Below are 21,235 nucleotides of genomic sequence, written 5' to 3'. Positions count from 1 at the left end.
TAGAGCACCCTGATCAGTATATGTGAAGCCCTGCTTGAATTCAAGTGTTGAAAAGCTAAAGTGCGTGTGTGTGTGTGTGTGTGTGTGTGTGTGTGTGTGTGTGTGTGTGTGTGTGTGTGGTGTGTTTCAGGAGATGAATTAACCATCCAAATCCCAGGGTGACCACTCCATGATCTATGCCTTGGCAAAATGCTTATGATGAATCATCAACTTGGCTGAATTTAGAATCATGTAGGCAATAAATAGTAAGGGATACTTCTGGGTGTATCTGTGGGAATATTTTCAGGGAAGATGATCAATCCTGATAAGCGTGGCATCATCCCACAGTCTGCGAACCCAGACATAATACAGATTGCGTCTTTGCTATGATGGACTGGACCTGTGGTCAGGGCCCCTAGAGAGAAAAGAGAAGAAAGAAGGCTCCTCCCTGCCACCTGGGTGCTGTAGTATCATAGTGATGCTATTGCATCCACAGAGTCTTAGAGTCATAAATGAAATGCCCAGTGAGGATGCATATTACTATATAAGGGGACTAAAGGTTAAAAACATATACAAGGCAAAGCCTTGCATTCAGGGCTCAGCCTTCAGCCATGAATCTGCTGAGCATGTGCCAGCACAAATAAAGCTGTTTCCTAGCAGAAAAGCTTCCGTGTCCTGTGTCTCCTTCTGAGAATTCCATTCCAAACCCTCTGAAGCCATGAAACAAGCTTGAAAAGTCTTGGATTCAGGTCAGTATGGATGGTAAGGTAAGTTGTTGGTTGCTAAAGCGTTTATTAGAAAAGTCATTGACACACGAACACACAGATAGACAGGCGACAGCATGGCTGCAGAGACTGCAGAAGTGGGAATCTTTTATGGCTTTCTGGGCATGAGGGGTTGTTTCTTAGCAGGACCCTGCAGTCTGGCTCTGACTCCCAGTCAGGGAAGAGGGTGGAGGGCAGAATGTACGGCCATCAAAATCCCCTTTGGTGTAGATTCATCTCACCAGGTGAGAAAGTCTGCTAACTGGAGATTCCTGGACAAGGCCTCGGTGGTGCCCCAGGCAGCACCTGTGAGGGGCATTTGCTGTGGTTAACTGGCTGAACGGCAGTCTGCCTGGATTCTAAAATTACATTCTGACAAGAATAACTACTTCCTCCTTTTAGTTATTTCTGCTAGGCTCTTAGTCATAGCAACCCAAGGGAGTTAATAGAAAGCTCAGCCTTCTGTGCCTGTTTCTTCATCTGTTAGGCTGAGAAGAGAACAGTTTCTTCCTCAACAGAAGCTGACGGTGAAGTGAGTTAACCCAAATAAAGTCCTTAAAGATGGTCCAAAGCACAGCAAGTGCAAGGGCCTTGGGTAGTATTTATCCCTGGCATACAAATGGACTTTGGCTGCCCATCCCACAATGAGGGAAGAGGGGGAGGGAGAGGGAGCTGGGATTGACATGTGAAGCAAGCTTATTTCTAACTTAAATTTTTAAAATGTTGTGTTTATATAGTCACCATTCTTAAGAGCCATTTACTTGTAACTGTGACTTTTTCTCCAAAAACCCCAGAGTTGAATGGAGTATTCAACACGTCACTTTTCACCGACAGCCATATGCTCCTTTTGTCTTCCAGCTGCTAGTTAGAAAACAGGAGCCTAGGCTCTGAAACAGAGGTGGGTTCATAAGAAAGACTGTGAACCATCTGCTGTGCAGACATGCTGTGTTTGAGAGAATTGAACAAAAGAAGTATTTGGTTTTCAGGAAGTAGAGGTTAACATAGTAGTAAAATACATACAGAAAGACAAACAAATCCTGGCACTAGCGGTACAATCCCAGGATCCAAGAGGCTAGAACAGGAAGATGGCAAGTTCAAGGTCAGCCTGGGCCATATGAAGAAACCCTGGCTCAGGAGAGGGAAGGGGGGGTGAATGGAGGGAGAGAGAAAGAAAGAAAGAAAGAAAGAAAGAAAGAAAGAAAGAAAGAAAGAAGGAAAGAAGGAAAGAGAAAGACAGACAGAGACAGACAGACAGACAGACAGAAAGAGAGAGAAGGAGAGACAGAGAGACAGAGAGAGAAAGAGAGAGAGAGAGAGAGAGAGAGAGAGAGAGAGAGAGAGAAGAGGGAGAGGGAGAGAAGGAAGCAGAAGGACCTTAAATTGTGATGGGAACTGTGAGCTATAAACTCAAAGGAGAAGGTTGGTTTCCCAGATGGTGACTGGAGGTGTCAGCTGAACTCTCTGGGACTACATTTTCTCTTTGTTGTGAGTGAATCCAGAGATTCAGTAAGAAGACTAAAGTATTCCCTGTTCAGTAGCACTAGTTCCCCAGTTCCTGGTAAAATACAAACTTTAGAATAAAAGCACCCAACTTTGGTCCCTGGGGTCTCCAAATATCCGTTCAAAACCAAAACCCAGGGAACTCACTCCAGAAAAAATAAAACCATCACAAGTGAGAGACTGGGGAGTGAAAGTTGGGGAGAATTCAATGTCAGAATATCACATTTATATCCTTCATCTTCCACGTCAGGTGCAATTATGCTACAGAAACAAATACTATGATATTCTCGCTAAAGACCATACTGACCTCTGATCTGATCTGCCACAGATCTGAGCTGCTCATGGCAGTCTTGCAGAAAACAGTAAATATACTATCAGAATCAAAAGCAGATGCCTCATTTTGACTATAGGAAGAGCAACAACGTTTATATGGGTGATGGAAGAAAGAGCAGTATGTGAGTCCTAAGAACCGACCATGATAAGGCACTTGATGAATAAATTAAACTACAACGCTGGAAGACGGACACAGGTGTGACCAACACATAGCCCACAAGAGCTATGAATGTGGCAAAGACAAAACTGTGAACTTACTTAAGAGCGAGGTTTATTTATTTACTTATTTACTGGGAATGAGTGTTTTCCTACATGTGTGTATTGCCCCATGTGTATGTCTGGTACATGAAGAGGTCAGAAAAGGGCACAGATCCCCTCAAACTGTGTTGTAAGCCTATATATAAGACTGTTCCCTCCTACAAGAGAGAGACCTCTTAGCACTTGCAAAATAAAGACTCTCTCTCCCTCTCTCTCTCTCTCTCCTGGCAATAAAGGCAGTACATACATCCTCTTAGTACAAACAGCTGGACATCTGGTCTTTCTTTCCCTGATACCTCGGATTTGCTTGTGGCGAGGGTGCTGCAATTGGAGGTCCCACCGAGATCCAGAGAGACTTGGGAAGACTGGGAAAGATCGGCTAGAAAGAAGACCCAGGAGAGGAGAGACTCGAGAAAGAAAAGATTTGAAAACAGGTACCTCAACTTCTAACAGTAAAATTGAATGGTCAAATCCCCAGGCTTTTGCTTGAGAGATCACATTCTAAGGAGAAGGTGTATTGAATTAATCTCCAGCCTTTTGCCTGATCCATTGAGGTCAGGAAAGTAAAGGGGGACTGAGAGATCGCCCTCAAAGACTAGCCAGCAAGTAAGGCTATGAGGGTTTATTGGAAAGGGGTACCAAATTAGGGGTACCAGACTAAATCTCCAGGCCTTCACCTGACACCAAGGTTGGGAAAGAAAGGGGAACCTGAGAGATCACCTTCAGTTGGAGGGTGGATTGATTAAATCTTAAGGCTTTTGCCTGAGGGATCATCCTCGGTTTGAGGATGGATTGAAAATGGGTGAATTGAAAATTGGTAACAGTTAGTAAACGAGGTACTGTTATTAAGTGAAAGAAAAGGAAAAGGTAAAAGTATATGGACTGGAAAATACACGGAGAGTCTGCATACTGTGTGCTGTTGTGTTGTCTTTAAACTGTTTAATTGCTAAGAAAGGAACAAAAACTGCTAAAAGACATTTGATTATCAATGCTGCTGAAATAATCCAACTTACATGTTTTGAAAATGCTTTGACTTCTAAATTTAAATATAAGGACAGGTTATTTGGGAAAAGAATTTCTGCTTTTGTTTCCACAGAAAATAAAACGCTGTGGGTTCCTTCCAGACTAGTATGGATTGATGAAGCAGGACCTCCCAAAGCAGTGGCCCAGGTGATCCAACATCTAAAACAGCTGAGATAACGCAGCCTTGCAGACCGCAAAAACAAGGACTTCAACAGGTATCTGTTTTTTGTCATGATCCCCCTGGTATTTCAGCGCCCCTTAACAGTAGGAAGTAGTTTGGAAAGAATGACGCCCACATTCCCAAATATTGTTTATAAATGTTGCATTTATACAGGGTTTGTTATTGCTACAAATTTAAGGTCAATTTTGTGAGTCATCTCTAAAAACTTTTTACAAGGAGTGGGTATGGCTGTAGCCCCTGAGAAAAATAGCAAAAGCCTACAACATGGCCTGAGAACCAAAGAAATCTGTGTGGAAGATTCTATAGAGTAACAAACAGTTCAAACAAAATTTCAAAAAATAAAAAAGGGGGAGATATTGGGGCCTAGCCCCCACAGGGTCTCTGAGTTGTCAGCTGATAGCCACATCCTGTTTTCTAGTTCTGGCTTACTGCCCCCACATTGCTCCACTGACATCAGCATCTAGCAGGAGGAAAACATGCTCTCTTCCACCTGGGGTTTTTCCACTGTGTTATAAGACTATATATAAGACTGTTCCCTCCTACAAGAGAGAGACCTCTTAGCACTTGCAAAATAAAGACTCTCTCTCTCTCTCTCTCTCTCTCTCTCTCTCTCTCTCTCTCTCTCTCTCTCTCTCTCTCTCTCCTGGCAATAAAGGCAGTACATACATTCTCTTAGTACAAACAGCTTTCTTTTCCTGATACCTCGGATTTGCTTGTGATGCCGGTGCTGCACCCAGGACCACCCCAAGAGTAGCCAGTTATCTAACCCACTGAGCATGACATCACCAAAGCATGACATTTAAGTGTGTAGGGGATTTTTTGGTAACACAATCGTGTGGTTCTCAAATATGAACTTTGTAGAGCACGAGATTGTTTCACAGTGTCATACAAAATAAATGCATGTGTGTCCACAGCCACATGCACGAATGACTTCAGATAAAGGGTGTGCAGTTTTCAATCACAGGGGTCAAATTGGCACTACCAGGCATTACACGCGCTTATGGTGACTTAACAAGTGAAACAGAGCAGTTAATCACACCGTTGTAAACTTCCACTGCTAAGGATACTGATTGATGTTTTGTAAAAGATTGGTAAGTGTTCTTATTTCATATTTAAGGTGTGTCCATGCCTTGGCCATGTCTCTTTCATTGCCCATAGTACTTTACTATTGTCTTTACACTTAAAACTTTGAGCTGAGTGTAGCAAGAATAATAAAAACCCAGACACAGATATTGGGGTTCAAGCTGAAGATCAGAAAAGCAAAGCAGCCAGATACTAGCTCTTACCCCTACCTCACAATGAAAGGGTGATCCTGGCTCCATGAATCCTCAGACTGCAATGCACTCTCCATGAGTCCTCAGAGGCAATGCTCTGAGTTCCTGTCTCTTCCTGCCTTATGTACCTCTCTCTACCCAGCCATATCACTCCTGTCTCTACCTCCCTATTGCTAGGGTTAAAGGCATGTGATCCAGAGTGCTGGGATTAAAGGCTTGAGCTCAGTTACTCTTTTGGACTGATTTACTCTTGTGTAGCCCAGGATGGTCTTGGACTTGAAAGAGTTCCATCTGCCTCTGTCTCCTGAGTCCTGGGGTTAAAGATGTGTACCACCACTGCCTAGCCTCTATGGCTTGTGGATAGCTCTGCATTCTGAACCCTCAGGCAAACTGTATTAAATCATATATAATATAACATCACAGTTGAGATGTGCAAGGGCCTTGCTTTGTATTTTCCTGTCAATTAATTTTCATAGTAAAAGTGTATAGTTTTGTCACTCATTAGTTTTTCATCTCAGCATACCTCAACTCTTGATTCAAACATTCTTTTATATGTATTTACTCACCTTGTGTCTGAGACAGAGATAAATGCATGTGTGTGACACAGCACATGTGTGGCAGTCAGGGGTAATCTTTATGGAGATAATTCTCTCCTTCTACCTTTGTATGCATTCCAAGGATTGAACTCAGGTCACTAGGATCCTGCAAGCTCCCATTGAACCTTCTCATACAGTTGCACGGTTTTGTATTTTTTCCTTTTTTCATATTTATTTTTTTCCTGTGTTTATGTATGTAGGTGCACACATGATATGGTGTCTATGGAGTTTTTGATGGATGAAAAAACAAAATAAAAGGGAAGGACGTGAGTGCTCATAGGTATGGTGGAAGGGAAAGTTAATTGTAGACAAGTGGGAGAGCATAGCCAGAGGCAGAGACAGGGACATCTGGAGAGTCCAGAGTGGACATGACCAGGCTGAGCTGGGCCATGGGAGGAGGGGTGGAGGGTAAGGGAGAGGGGAGAGAGGGGAACCAAGTGCAGCAGGAGGCCAATGAGACAAAAGGGATGGGTAGCCAAAATGCCTGGATTAAATGGGGAAGAGCCTCTGGGGCAAGGGCAGCCCAGCCCCTGGGCTGGAGAATTTAGCACAGAGGGTGGGGTATCCCAGCCATATCCTGTAACAGGGAGGGTCTGAGGGATGCTGGGAGAGCCTGGAGGCCAGGTCTACTTTGATAAGTTAAATAGGCATCTCAGCCATTTGTCCCAGGATTGAAACTTAACAGTTCCAAGAAGAGATTTTTAGAAGAAGGATTGGGGGAAGAAAAGGGATGATGAATGCTTGTCCAGTCCTGAATTATGGCGTCACCCTGAGAAGTGAGTTCCGTTCCAAAAGGTGGATCAAGGGTTCATGTCCCTGAGACAAGCTGACGGAGATCTGCAGTTTCCTAATTCTCCCAGCCTTGTCACCGTGGATCAGAATAAAAATAACCAAGACACTATGTTCTTTTAAAAATCTTTTCCTAGACTGTAAGCGGAAGAGTCCGGCGTGTGTTTCTGCTCACTTCCTGTTTCTCAGCTCACAGGGAGCTGCTCTTTGAAGGGCCGCTCTCGAGCTCAGAACATATTTTGCTGATAAAATATGGCTTGAAGGATGGATTAGCTTTACAGGGGAGCAGAGTCCATTGGCTCATACACTATGGAAAACGTTTTCCAGCTGCTGAGATCCCCCTACAAAAAATACTGCAGTTTGGCCCCGCCCGGAAAGCCAGAAATTTCATGGGAGTGCAAGGCTTCAGGAGACAGGAAATGGAGCCATTCTTGCCTGTCAGTCAGCCCGATGGTAAGTCCCGCTGTGTGTGTGTATGTATTTACATGTATGTGTGTGTGTGTGTGTGTGTGTGTGGTGTGTGTCTTGTTTGGATTTGCATATGATCTTACTTGTGTGTATATGCCGTTTGTAAATATGTATGTCTTGTATGTGTGTGTGGTGTGTGTCTTGTTTGAATTTATATGTTTTTACTTGTGTGTATATGCCGTTTGTATGTATGTATGTCTTGTATGTGTGTGTTTGTTTGAGGATGTGTACTGTTTATGAACATTTGCACTTGTGTATATATGTGTTTATATGCCTGTGTGGCATATAAACTGTGTATAGTGTATAGTGTATAGTGTTTGTATTATATATGTATGTAAAGCTTATGTATCTATACATGTCGTATGCATTTTTGTGTATTCACAGGCATGTGTGAGTGGCTATGTATGTTTATTTCTATTCGTTTGTATTCATGTTTACATGTGTGTGTATGAATGGGCTACACTGTTTTTTATGTATTATATGTGTCATGTTTGGAGTTATATATGTGTTTAATTTGTGTGTACGTGTGTGTTGAATGTTTTCGGCTGTATAAATGGCATGTGTGACACATGTATACATTCATATTTGTGTGTGTTTACATGTATGCATGGTGAATATATGGTAGATATCATGTTTATATTTTTATTTAATTATTTTTAATTAATTATTTATTTATTTAATTATTTTCATAGAATATATTTTGATCATTTCCCCTTCTCCCCACCTCTTTACTGATCAAACTTTATGATCTCTCTTTAAAAAAATTTTAAAAACCTGAAGGTCAAAATAAACAATCAAAAAACCCATAAGACAAAAAGAAAAAGTCAAAACAAAATGAAATGAATCAAAAAGCCCACAAAACTAATTTTTCATTTGTGAGTCATAGATAGTTAACACAAAATTAACTCAACAGCATCTGTGGTTGTAAGTTCTTCCTCTCATAATGTTTTGTCAGGACATTTGTGGCTTCCAGTTTTGAGTTTTTAATGGGATTCCTGTGATTGTTAACATCTGTATGTGTTTCTCTTATGTTTTCTTTAGCTCTTCTTCATCTGTTTGTTTGTTTGCTTGTTTTGTCCTATTCTGGCTTGTTTGTTTTTGTTTTATCTTTTTTATTTTACTATTATTCTTCATATGCCTATTCGTTTTCTAAGGAGAGACAAAAAGGATGTGAACTCTGATGGGAGGGAGGTGGGGAGGATTTGGGGGGAGTTGGGGAAGGGGAAACCACAATCCGAATATTTTGTACAGAAAAAAATCTATTTTCAATAAAAGAAATGTAAGGCGAGAAAGCCCACAGAAAATCAGTTCGTTTTGTTTTATACATGTGTTTTTGTGTATGTTGTATGTGTTGCAAACATGTTTGTATGTTTATAAACCTGTGTGTGTGGCTTACATAAGTGTAAGTGGTGTGATAGACAGAGCTCTAGCACAGAAACCAGGAGGACTTTGTGTTCTGTGGTGACCTTTATGCTTAATGTTTGTTTTCATTCAGTGATGGGGACCTGAAGTCAGAGTCTTGCACACCCCACAAGCTTTCTACTCTGAGCCATGTCTGCTACCTCCAATGGTCAAGGCTCCCCGGGGCTCCTTCTAAGTTTCACTTTCTTTCTGAGCAATGTAACCAGGGTGATACTGTCTTTCTCATCTGGGATGGAGATAAAAATTGGAAGTGTACCGTGTGTGTGTGTGTGTGTGTGTGTGTGTGTGTGTGTGTGTGTGTGTGTGTGTGTGTGGCACTATCCAGAGAGGGTCAGTGAGGCTTGGAGGATTCAGCCTTCTTCCTTTGACAGTGCTGTGAGCAGGGTGCTGTGTATGTAACTATTGCCCTGGGTGACTCCTGTGCTCTGCATTCCCCAGCTTCATCTGCTGAGAACTGTTTTCTGTCTATCCATCTGTTCTCCTAAGAGCCAATGAAGTTAGAGAACACCGTACTGTAAGACTGAGGGGTCTGTAGTTTGTAGGCCTCCAGGTCATAGATGCAGGAGGCACAAAGACAGCCAAGAAAGTTGGAATGCTGCTCAAGCCAGGATGCAATTGACCAGAGCTGAGTGAGGCTATCTGCCTGGGATACTTCCTCACTCTTCCTTGGGAGCCATCAGACTTTCTTCAGCTTCCTGCACCCACATGTTAGCCCATTAAGCCAGACATTTGCTGAACGTCATAACGGCATGTCACAAAGTAGTGCCTTCAGTGACTCCCACTGGCTTCTCCCTGGGATTCAGAGAAGATGAGGCAATCTGTAGTTGAGTAGAGTAGAAGACCCAACAGTGCTGTGACAAGTCCAGATCTGCAGTGGGTGCCCCACCCCAGAGCTTTTGTCTGGATTCTTTAATCTGGCTGTGAGGGTCCCAAGAAAGTCATGGATCATGCAGCTTCCCTCCTAACCCCGTATGGAACATCAATCTAATAACAACACTGCAGGACCTTGAAACAGAGGATGATGTTAGCCCAGGAAGTAAGCAAGCGTCACACTCATCAGAGCAGTGTTGGGAATTCCTGGCTGGGATGCTGTGGCTCTAATTTGCAAAGAGAACTAAAAGGTGATCTATACCTGTGAATATGCTGTGACATTAGAGGAGCAGGTCTCTTCAGATTTAGGCCTATGATTCACCCTGAAAGAACACTGAGGCCCAGGCAATGTGAGCATCCTAGCCAATGACTATGTCTCTATTGCACACTAAGGTGCCCAGTTATCAGCAGAGTTCTGTCACACACTACGAAGGCCCCCATGGCTTCCACCTCGCTTGTAACTGTTGAAGACAGCTGCTGACTTTCAGCCATGTGAATCCCCAGTGCTAAAACCTAGGTGGTTCTTTCTAGACTCAAGACCCAAATCCTTACCCTCCCCATAACTTCCCGATCCTGCCCATGTAGATCTTATATGGTCTGAGACACAAAACCAAAACCATGATGCCTCCTTCTCTTCTCCCTGTTCCTCACCATTCTCCTCCGGACACCATTCCCTGCCCTGGGCCCTCAGTGCGCAGCTCTGGACACTGTCTACCCAAACAAATTCAGAGGCTCCTTTCTCTATGATAAATCATCTCTTCAACTCATGGTGGAGAATGCAGCAGTGGGCGTGGGGTTACTAAAGCCCCCCCATAATCCTCTTCCCCATTCTTCATCAAGCACATACATACCCATACATGTGGGATAACTTTGCCCTAACAAGAAAAAGACAAGTGCCCCTTAAAACGCAGTCAGTAAAATTTATAGGATGGAGGGATGGCTCAATGGATAACAGTGCTTGCCATGAGAACCTAACCCCTGAGTTTGATTCTGGGAATCCACAGGGGAAGGGGAGAACAGACTCTTGGAAGTTGTCCTCTAACCTTTCCGTGTGCACTATGGCACATTACTTACTGTGTGCATGCACAAGTTTATAAGTACATGCACATGTGCACGCATGCACACACACAAACACACACACACACAAAATAAAGTTATGTACATGTATTTAAATGTATGATTGTCTCCTGTAGGTGGAAGAAGGAGAATGTGGACACAGTCCCCAGAAGAGTCCCACAAGGCAGGTGCCCCTGGACTCCGTACAAGGGTTGACAAAAGGTACACTACTTTCCTATCAGAGGAGAATCGGAGAGGTGTAGATGGGAACACTGGTGTGCAAATGGACACAATACCACTTATTGAGTGCTGGGAGGAGAAGTGAAGGCCCTCATTACATAGATTTACCCACCGTAGCCAAATAAAGCAAGATAGCTCCTCTTTACACAAGAAAAAAACTAAGGAGAGGGATCCCTAATAGGTGGATGACCATAGGAGGTAAGGAATGCCAGTTCCAAGGAAAAGAGCCTTCACCTCTAAGCCTCTCCCTGAGAAGGACATGCTGGTCCCAGACATGGTAAAAAAAAAAAAAAAAAAAAAAAGACCAGTCTTTACCCACAGCTCTGGAAGCCAGTCCTTGTGTGGGTAGTTAGCTGTATCTGATGTGTCACATTGATTAGCAGTACAATACAAGCAAGCAGAATGTCACCATTGGCCATTGTTAAGGACTGGGCTCAGTCTTCTCAGAGATTCACCTTTGCCACCTATCCTAGGAAGATGGCATTTGGGGATGCCGGAAACCTACCCATGTTTTCTTTCTAGAAGAAATTATTTGTGACTCACTGTATTTTAACATGAATGATTTTTTTCTTTATGAGTTTGATGGGCTAGGGCCATCAGAAAAAAACCAGTTATTCTACCATATGGGAAAGTCATCAACACAGGCTAAGACTTTTTCACTTCTTACAGGAAGCAAAGTTAGTCGTTTATATGAAAAGTCCCTTCTCTGCATCTCACGATGCATTTAGCTTTTAAGTTTGAACTCCAGCTGCTCAGAAAAGAGTTATTCTTTGGCCCTAACTGTGCCTTGGCTAAGTAGACAGGAATGGACATTCAGCTGTTCATACTTAATCAAAACATCCATGAATCCACTCAAATTCATTTCTGTCCCTATTTGGAAAAGCTCAAGAGAGCCAAGATGATTGCAGGTCAGCCTGGGATGCAGGTAGAAGCAAAACCAGAGTATGCTAAGGTCTGAAGGCAGAGCCTAGCTGCCTCTGGCAGGGTTAGCGCTCTGTGATCTGAGACCCATGGGAACCACACTTGGAAACTACCATTTGCCACTTTGTGTGGTTTGGGTCTTAGTACCTGCAGGGCTGGGAGAAGGGCCTTTTCTTCCTAGCCCCCAGCCCCAGCTGTAATTAAAAATCTTGACGTTGGATTAGATAGTGCTTAGTTGGCATATGAGTCTCCCTTCTCAGCTGGTGGCTCTGATTTCCCTCTTTGTAGGAATGTTTACCTCTGCCTTCTAGGACACAGGCTAAGAATATAAGCCCAGGGACAGATGCTGGTCTTTGTCTTTGCTACTTTCCTCTTCCTGGGACTCTGTTTCTCAGATGTGCAGGGGCCTGGCCTCTAATAAACAGAGAAAATAATCTCTGCCCCATTTCCCTCTGATGGTTTGTTTTGTAAAATTCTTTTTCTAGGTCTAAAGGAGAAAGAGCTCATCCCACAGAGACTGCAGATCCTTCTGGTGGGGAAAACAGGAAGTGGGAAAAGTGCAACAGGAAATAGCATCCTTGGCAGGCAAGTATTTGAGTCCAAAATCAGCTCTAGACCAGTGACCAGGACCTTTCAGAAGGGGAATAGAGAGTGGGATGGAAAGGAACTTGAGGTGATCGACACCCCAGACATTTTGTCACCTCAGGACAAGCCTGAGGTAACAGCTGAAAAGATTTGTGGAGTCTTTTCTTCTCCAGGGCCCCACGTAGTGCTGCTGGTGATTCAGGTGGGCCGGTACACTGCAGAGGACCAGCTAGCTGCCAGGCACCTCCAGGAGATCTTTGGAAAAGGGATCCTGGCTTACACCATTCTGGTGTTCACTCGGAAGGAAGACCTGGACGAGGGCTCCTTGGAAGACTATATCCAAAAGAACAGTAACAAGAGCCTGGATGATCTGGATGTTGCATGTGCGAGGAGACACTGTGGCTTCAACAACAGGGCACAGGGGGATGAGCAGGAGGCCCAGCTGAAGGACCTTATGGAGAAAATAGAAATGATCTTGTGGGAAAACGAGGGCCACTGTTACACCGCAGAACTTCCAAATGTTCCCAGCAAAGCAGTTTAACCACAGAGCACGGTTTGAGGTCCTGGCTGGAAAGGCTGCCCCAGATCCAGACGCCCTCTGAGAAGACCTGTAGGTACCTGATAGGGAGAGCATCCATATGAGCACAGACTGGCCATAAGCAGGAGTGTCTTAGTGTTCTATCGCTGTGAAGAGACACCATGACCATGGCAACTCCTGTAAGAGGAAGCATCTCGTTAGGGCTTGCTTACAGTTTCGGAGGTTTAGTCCATTATCACTATGGCAGGGAGCATGGCAGCAGGGTAGGCAGACCTAGTTCTGGAGAAGTAGCTGAGAGTTCTACATCCAGATCCACAGGCAGCAGGAAGAGGGAGACTCTGGGTTTGGAATGGGCGTTTTGAAACCTCAAAATCCACCCCCCAGTGACATACTTCCTTCAACAAGGCCATACCTCCTAATCCCTTCAAAGAGTGCTACTCCCTGGTGACCAAGTATGAGAATGAGCCTAAAGGGATCATTCTCATTCAGACCACCATAAGGACATTCCATCAGCAGCTGCAGCCTGTGTCCAGCCCTTGTTGCCTGCTCCCTCTGTCCCCACAGAGAACTTTCCAGGCCCTAGGTAAGATGTGGCAATGGGGTGAGGCCTCGGTTCAGGGGTCCCAGCTACATTCTGTGTCCAGCACAGTGCCCTGACAGGGGGCCTTCTCTCCCACTGATATCACACTTTATGTTTTGCGTCTAATCTCTGGTACAACCAAAGCGTCTTGCCATCATCTGGCTCTTTCTTTCATGTAAGTTGTACAGCTGCCTAGCCAAGGTCATCAGGAATGAATCGAGCATTTCTTTGCCTTCATCCTTACCCATAAAGGGGGACTGACATTATGATTACAAAGTGTCTGCCCTGTGTAGTGGGTAGAAAATGACAACGAGAGAATAGAGAGACACAGATCATCAGTTAGGGTTTTCTTCCACAGAGTGAGGTGTTTTAATAGGTTGTGTTCTATAACCATGTTCTAAACTTTTGAGAGACTTTGCTGCAATGACCACATGAGCTCAATGACTCAATCTGAAACATATATGCCCTTCCTGGGATGGGGGGGTAGTGCCTCCTCCATCTCTTGTGAGCTAAGCACAATTGGACTGAGCATATAGGAGCAGACGACCATGTGAATGCAAACCTTGCAACAGAGCTGAAGGCATACAGGACATGGCAGAGATCCTGAGGAGTCAAAAATCTAAGGGAGCCAACCCAGAACCTTCCTGTGTATTGTCTCCCCTGTGCTCCACCACATACCCCCAATAAAGCCTTGGTCAATTGGTACCATTTGCCTCTATGATTTTTGTACAATTTGGGAAAAGAAGTTTGAACTGATTGGTAATCACAGTGACTCTGATATGCATGGCACTATGTATCCTAGGCTATGGAAGAATGTGAATAGGAACCTAGAGAGAGGTTAGATAGATAGATAGATAGATAGATAGATAGATAGATAGATAGATAGAATAAAAATGACACTTGATTCTTTTGAACCATAATCAACAATCTCATGGGCACTTCCTATGAGTGGAGTTGGAGTAAGAATTGAAGGAGTAAGCCTTGGCCTAGGAGAACCTTACCCTGAGGCTATAGGATACTGGGGTGTCTACATCGGCATGGAGCATTGAGAATTTTAGAGAGCAAAGGATAGTTTCATACTTCCATGAACCTCCTTTTCCATGGCAGGTGCATGAATGGGGTGAAGGGAGGGTCTACATATGTAAATGAGCTCTGCAGGAAGATCATTTGGAAGGGTGAATAGAAGGAAAGGAGTCTTTGAAAGAAGGGAACCTGCAAAAGAAGTTAGGTGCTTAGACAGCATGTATGGCGGAAACCTGGTTTCCACAAGAACTCTTCAATACAGGGATCTCTCCCTGGAGAGATGCTCCTACAGAGAAGGTGTAGCCAACAAAAGAAGGAAACAGGACATTGGCTCAGACCTCTTAAAGGAACAACTGTACAAGCTCTTGTGCCTCAGATGCACCTGAACTTCTGTGAGATTCAGGAAAGGTCCTGGGGGTGTGACCAGCTGATGGGAAGCTAACAGGAGGAAGGAGGGAACAGACTCCCGATTCCCTTTCAGGGACATCCCTACCAATTCTTCACCCATGCAGCAGAGACTGAGTTCCCTTCCCCACAGAGGGTTGGGAAGTGGAGTTGTAAGGACCACGTGAGGACTGTCAGGACCCAGAAGATATAGCCTTGGGTACTGCTAGCTGCTTATCTGCAGGCCTGAGTCCAGTCTCCTCTATCTGCCTGGAAAGAGGAACTTCTAACCTCCCTTGCACAGGCAAAAATGTCATAAATCACTTCTTTGGGCAAATGGCAGCCATGGCCCTGGTTTGAAATGTTGCTGGGAAGTACCTGATGAAGTGAATGGACTTCCCTGTATTGTTCTGACTTCTCCAAACAGGAAACAGACTGTTTCCTCAACCCTGGTTCCCAGGAGCCGGATATGACCAAGGCCTTCCCTCCTTGATCCCCTCCTTCTGCCCCGAGGTAGCCTCAGCACTGAGAATTGGGCACAACCGATCAGGCATTTTATTCCCAGACTGAATCATCTATCTGAAACAAGAGTATTAAAGATAAGCCTGGCATTTTGTAATAATATTCCAAGGATACAATGGATCTATAGGTACTGTGTATCTATAGTAATTCATTCCATTACTGAGCAGGGAGGGAAAGGAGTCCTGAGCAAAGAGAAGGTGGTTGGATCTCAGGCTTGCTCTGTAGGAGGGCTTAGATAGCCTGCCAGCTATCTGCAGTTCTCTGTGTAGGTTCTAGAGTCAGATGGACTCTTCAGACCACATTCTGCCCCTCTCCAATAAGGCTCCTTGTCTGCAAGCCCTGACAAGTCAACTTGGAGGTCTTAGCTCAGATAATCAATGTCTGTTTCTCAGCTCAGGAAGTATCCTTTCGCTGTCATGGTTGACTTCTCCCCATGTGTTACAACTGCTCTACAATTCCCTGTGGGATGCGGGGATTGCTCCCCCATTAGCCCAGGCATGTTACATTAATATTGTTTGTCTACCCCTCAAGAGATAATTCTCTACAGTGACTTTGCAATCAAAGTTCTGAGCATATATGTGGAAAGATAAGCACCATCAGTCATGTTTGCCTCCCTTCCTACTCAGCATTCTTTGAGAGCAACTTCTAGACTCTGAGTCACAAGGAGAAGCAGGAGAACAGGTTTTTTTCTTACCAAGGTGAAGGAAGTGCAGAAACCCACAATACTTCTGCTTATGTTTCTTGGTCATATGGCTGCTGCTGGCCACAGGAAACCCTGTGGAAAGTAGTGCTCATGTGGACACTTTGCTTTCTAGGGAATGGTGTAGGTCTGTTAATAGGGAAGGAGCAAATGGTAGTAATGACAGAAGACTAGTAGTATGATGAGTACCAACAGGTGATTTGACTTCTGCTCCTCACTCTGGTGCTGCTGCAGTCTAATTCTTACAATGACCCCTGTAGTCTTGTTAATTCTACAAAGATGGGTCAAGAAATAAACCCTCAGAGTGTCAGTCTGGTTCCAAATTACACCGAGCTTCTTGCTGGCCAAACTCCTATAGAGACACACTGGATAGAGAGAAATCAACCAAACCTAGAGAAAATGAAGGTGTTTGGGTTCTTGAACTAAGGAAACACGCTCAGAGACTTCTCCCATTGAGTGCTTTGCTTCAGATCAAAGCTCAAGGGGTGAGAAGAGCTGGAGCCCCTGAGCGTTTTATTTCCTGGATCAACACCATAAAGACTAAATTTGAGGTACATGTTTGTCTAATTTATTCCGTTGGGTTAGCCTTTGGGTTTTTCCCTTGTGGAATGAGGCCTGTTCCTATACTGACTGTCTACAGTTCCGCTGTTTCAGATATTATCACCTAGTGAGAGAATCTGAGTGGTGTTAGTGACAGTAATTGGAAAAGTCATAGCAGTAACAATCCATTCTAAACAAGATGCCCACACGAAGAAGGCTATCATCTTCTGTTAAATTTGCATTGGTGTTTTGCACTAATATTAGAAGATGATCACTACTGTATATTTTCTGTGTGTTTTTATGAGGTGAGAATTGCATTTCACAAAACATCCAGTATTCCTTATATCTACCAGGTACCTAGAAATTGTTGAAAATAAAGTGTGGGCCAAGGTCTGATAATATTGTCCAAACACATCCCCGAGTGTGACATTTGTGTGCCATTTTAGAATATCAGCCCTGAGACTGAGATCCTGCGCTAGACAAAACAAAAGGCATTTCCCCTGCTTCAGGTATTCCTAGAAAATAGCAGGACATCAAAGACATGCTCCCTAGGGGAATCTGTAAGAAATGGACACACACAAAGCGCTGATCAAGTAAGAAAGAGTATCACTTTTGCCCAGTGTACTGCTCCGCCTAGCATGTGACTCTCTGGTCATTAATGAGGGTCCACAGCAGGGACCCACAGCCAGCAGGGCTAAAGTTTCTCACTCTTTCTACCTACGTGAAAGGTGCCCCATAAAGGGCCAGCATAATGAGAACAGTAAAGGAAGACTGTCTGAAGGAGGCCTGCATTGCGGCCTACAAAATGGAAAGAGAAAGAAAACGTGTTTCTTTCTTCTCATCAGGGGCCCAAAGGGAGAACCATCTGCTCTCTGCTTTTGAAAAGTACAAATATAAGCAGGAAATGCGGTTCAGTGGTTTCTGGGCCTGCCCAGGAACAGAACAGAGGGAGTGCTGACCTTCCTGAACAGGGGACACTCAAAAGTTTCTCATGGTGGAGTTGCCTCTCCTCCGGCACGGTTTTACCACACTTCCCATCTGGCACCACCCAAAATTTCTTGCACATTTTAAAGTGTTCAGTCAGCCAAAGGTTTTGTTTTGTGACTTCATGGGAGTTCTTCCTTCCACAACAAAAAATGTAAGTATTTAGGAGCCAGGTGTGGAGGCACATGTCTTTAATCCCAGTACTTGGGAAGCAGGGGCAGGCAGATCTCTGAGTTCGAGTCCAGCCTGGTCTACAGAGTGACTACCAGGACATCCAGGGCTTCACAGAGAAACCCTGTCTCTTAAAAAAAAAAAAAAGGAACAAATTTTTTTAATAGTTAGTGTTTTCCTGAAGCTGGCCATAACTGAAGCACTGCTGTGTGTGATTAACTCAGCAAGCATTTGAACATGTAGACTTCTGAGGGTGATTGCTGCACAAGGATCTCACTCTGCACTGTCAGGAATTCGGGTGACAGAGGATCTGAGGCTTCCGCACAGTGTACGGGAACCTTCAAGATCCAAATTGCAATGAGAGACTTTGTCTCAAACAAGCAAAACAAAGCAGAGAGAGTCTGTGCGAAGGCTCTGTGGGTAAAGGCACCTCTACCAAGCCTGAGAACTTGAGGTTGGTCCCTAGGACCCACATGATGGAAGCAGAGAACCAACCCACACAAGTTGTCCTCTGACCTCACATATATATGCACTGTGTTCACATACGCACATAGATAAATGTAATAAAAACATAAAAATTAAGGTAGAGGTTGATTGAGAGACTCTGCTGGCTTCCACATGCACGCCTACACACATGCACATGTACCAACCCACACACATACAAAGTACTTGTGGGGGAAACATCTTAAAGTAGAACTATACGATCCTGTTGGGTATGTGTCCAAAGGAATCATAAAGTACAGATACATACATGACCATGATCATTATCACACTGCTCAGTCTAGGAGCCCATAAAAGGATGAATGGATAAAGGGAATATGACATATACACACATGTCCATTGAAGAAAAGATGCTGTTTTATTTGCATTATATTAGTAATCTTTTTGTTTGTTTTTGTGACAGCGTTTCTCGTGTAACAGCCGTACCTATCCTGGAACTCGCTCTATAGACCAGGCTGGCCTCAAACTCACAGAGATCTGTCTGTGTCTGCCACCAGAGTGCTGGGATTAAGGGGGCAATGTGTGTTGTCAAATCACAAAACATATTATAAATATATGAAAAAAGTCACAATGAACTCTTTTTAAATAATTAACATACAGTAATAAAATGAATAGTTTTCTATTTGTTCAATGTGTCTTTTACATCGTGCATCTTGATCTCATTTAGTTCCCCATCCCTTTGCAATTGCCTTCTGCCCTTACAACAACCCCAATATAAAACAAAAGAGGAAAAAATCTAAAATCTCACCATGGAAGCTGCCATGTGACACAATAAGTCATGCTATAAACCCTTTGTCCAATGTCTTTACTTGCAAGTGTTCATTGCAAAGAGTCATTGGTCTGGTTCGAGGCCTCTGCTCTCTACTACATCATCGATGCTGGGACCCCATTGAGACTCTTCTCTGATATCCTCCTGTTGACTGTGCTGTGGAGATCCTGCAGCTTTGGATCTGAGGGTTGGGCCCCTTCACAGATGGGGTGGATGTTACGGTGGGCCAAGTCATAAGCCTGGTTCTGGGCCTGGGCACGGTTGGTCTGCCCCTCAGTTCCTCACCGTCCTCACCACCATGGTGAACTCTCTAGCATTGCCCCAGCTAATTCTCCCCTGCAGCATGAGCAAGGGGTGGGACCAGTTCTCTAGCTTTCATGCCCTCAGTCCCCACCCACACCATCAGGGCCAGCTCTGCTGTATGGCCCATGCAAGGTGCAGCGGCCACTCTCCCGAGTGCTGCAGCCGGTGAGCGGCAGGAACACTCCTCTTGCTCTTATGACCTCAGGACCAACTCCTCCTCCTGCTTCAGGGGTTGATGGGGTGGAAGGGGGAGAGCATCTTTCCAACCTGCCCTCCCAAGTGTTGCAGCTGGTGGGGTGCAGAGACAGCTCTCCCACTTGCCTTAGGCATTGATGGGTGGAGGGAGGAAAGGGCGTGTCTCCCATGCTCATGCTGCTGTTTGGCAGATGAGGGGCAGGGCTAGGTCTCTGGAGCTCATGTTATCAGGGTAGGCTCACCTGTGTGTGCCCTTGTAACAAGATCAGCTCTGCTGTGCTGTCTACATGAGGCGCAGGGCTTGCTTTCCGTAGTGTTGCAGCTGGTAAAGGGGTCATCTAGAGGAGAAAGGGGGAGGCATCTTTACCTCATCCCCGCCACTTCACCACAGCCGAGGGAGGGGGTGTCAACTCTGTCCCTCTCATGCTCTCAGGACTGCTGTCCCATGCCGCCTACAGGGTCAGTTCTCCTGTGCTGCCCAGGTGCTGCCCAGGTGATGTGCCGGGCCCACTCTCCTGAGTGATGCAGCCGGTGAGAGATTGGGTCAGATCCCCCACCTGCTGCAGATGGTGAGGTGTGAGGGGAAGAGGGGAACTCTTCCTCGCCCATTTCACCACATGGGATACGAGGCCTGCTCTCCCATTACCACACCCTCAGGGCCTCAGCTCTATTGTGCTGCCCAGGGAAGGTGTAGGACCCTCTCTCCTGAGTTCTTGAGCCAGTGAGTGGTGGGACCATTTCTCCCTAGTGTTACAGCCAGTAGGATTGGAGCCAACTCTGTACAGCCCTGTCCTCTCGGCTTTTGGTGGCGTAAGGGGCCAGGGACATCAACGGAGACCAGGGCTGTGTCAAGCCAGGAACCCAGATGTGGGTCCCAGACATCATCGTGACCCTAGGTGACAATCAAGCCACCACCTCAGCCTGCTCCCTTCCTCTCCTGCCTCTTCAGATACAACTCTGTCCACAGGACTGAACCATTCTGTCTCTTTATCTCTGTGCCACACCCCACCGTATTTCTGCTCACTCTAATAGCATCCCTGTGGCTTGTGCTGCAAAGTGCTGGGTGTGCCTAAGTTTTCTCCTTGGAGCCAGGCAGACAGCCCCAGGCCTGCATGTGGGGCTCCTTGTCCCACTCAATTGGCCTTGATGCTGGGCTGAACCATGAATCCTCATCACAAAGAGATCATTATGGTGCCCAACTGCCCTGTGGGTGCAGAGGCTGCTGAAGTCCTATGGCAGGCCAACTTGAGAAACTGAGTTTCACTCCCAGAACTTGTGTGAAAAGCTGCACGTGGTGGCATGCACTTGTACTCTCAGGGCCGGGGAGGCAGAGGTAACAGCATTCTCAGGGACCATGGGCCAGCCAGTTCAGTCTAACTGGTGAGCTCCATGTATCGCCCAGCTAGCTCAGTTGGTAGATCCTGAGACTCTTAACTGGTGAGCTCCAAGGCAATGAGAAAAACTAGCTCAAGGGAGATGAATGGCATCACTGAGGATGAGACCTGAGATCATCCTTATCCTCCATATATGTATACCTTCCTGCATAGACACAAATGTGCATGCATACAAACACACACACACACATATGCATGTGCACCCACATGCATAACAAAACAAAACAGGAGACAAGGAGGTGCCATGGGGATAATGTAAGTCTGGTTTTAAAAACACCTTAAACTTTTTTACCAATAAAACAAAATTCATCTCTGTGCTATTACAGCAATGTCATCCTGCAAGACAAAACAGATTCTGATTGTGAACAAGTA

General features: G+C 45.0%; 1 protein-coding gene across 1 annotated transcript; it reads left to right on the top strand.

The window, feature by feature from the left end:
* Positions 1 to 6,961: 6,961 nt before the first annotated feature.
* Gimap6 (GTPase, IMAP family member 6) lies at positions 6,962 to 12,913 on the top strand. Its single transcript, XM_013126066.3, is given in 3 exon segments — positions 6,962 to 7,150; positions 10,651 to 10,735; positions 12,160 to 12,913. Coding segments are annotated over 3 exon segments (915 nt in total). The 3' UTR covers positions 12,801 to 12,913.
* Positions 12,914 to 21,235: the final 8,322 nt, after the last annotated feature.

Source organism: Mesocricetus auratus, unplaced genomic scaffold (assembly GCF_017639785.1).
Source record: "Mesocricetus auratus isolate SY011 unplaced genomic scaffold, BCM_Maur_2.0 Super-Scaffold_100125, whole genome shotgun sequence".
NCBI classification, from domain to species: Eukaryota; Metazoa; Chordata; class Mammalia; order Rodentia; family Cricetidae; genus Mesocricetus; species Mesocricetus auratus.
The sequence above is the reverse complement of the archived record's forward strand: the minus strand, read 5'-3'. Positions and strand labels throughout refer to the sequence as shown.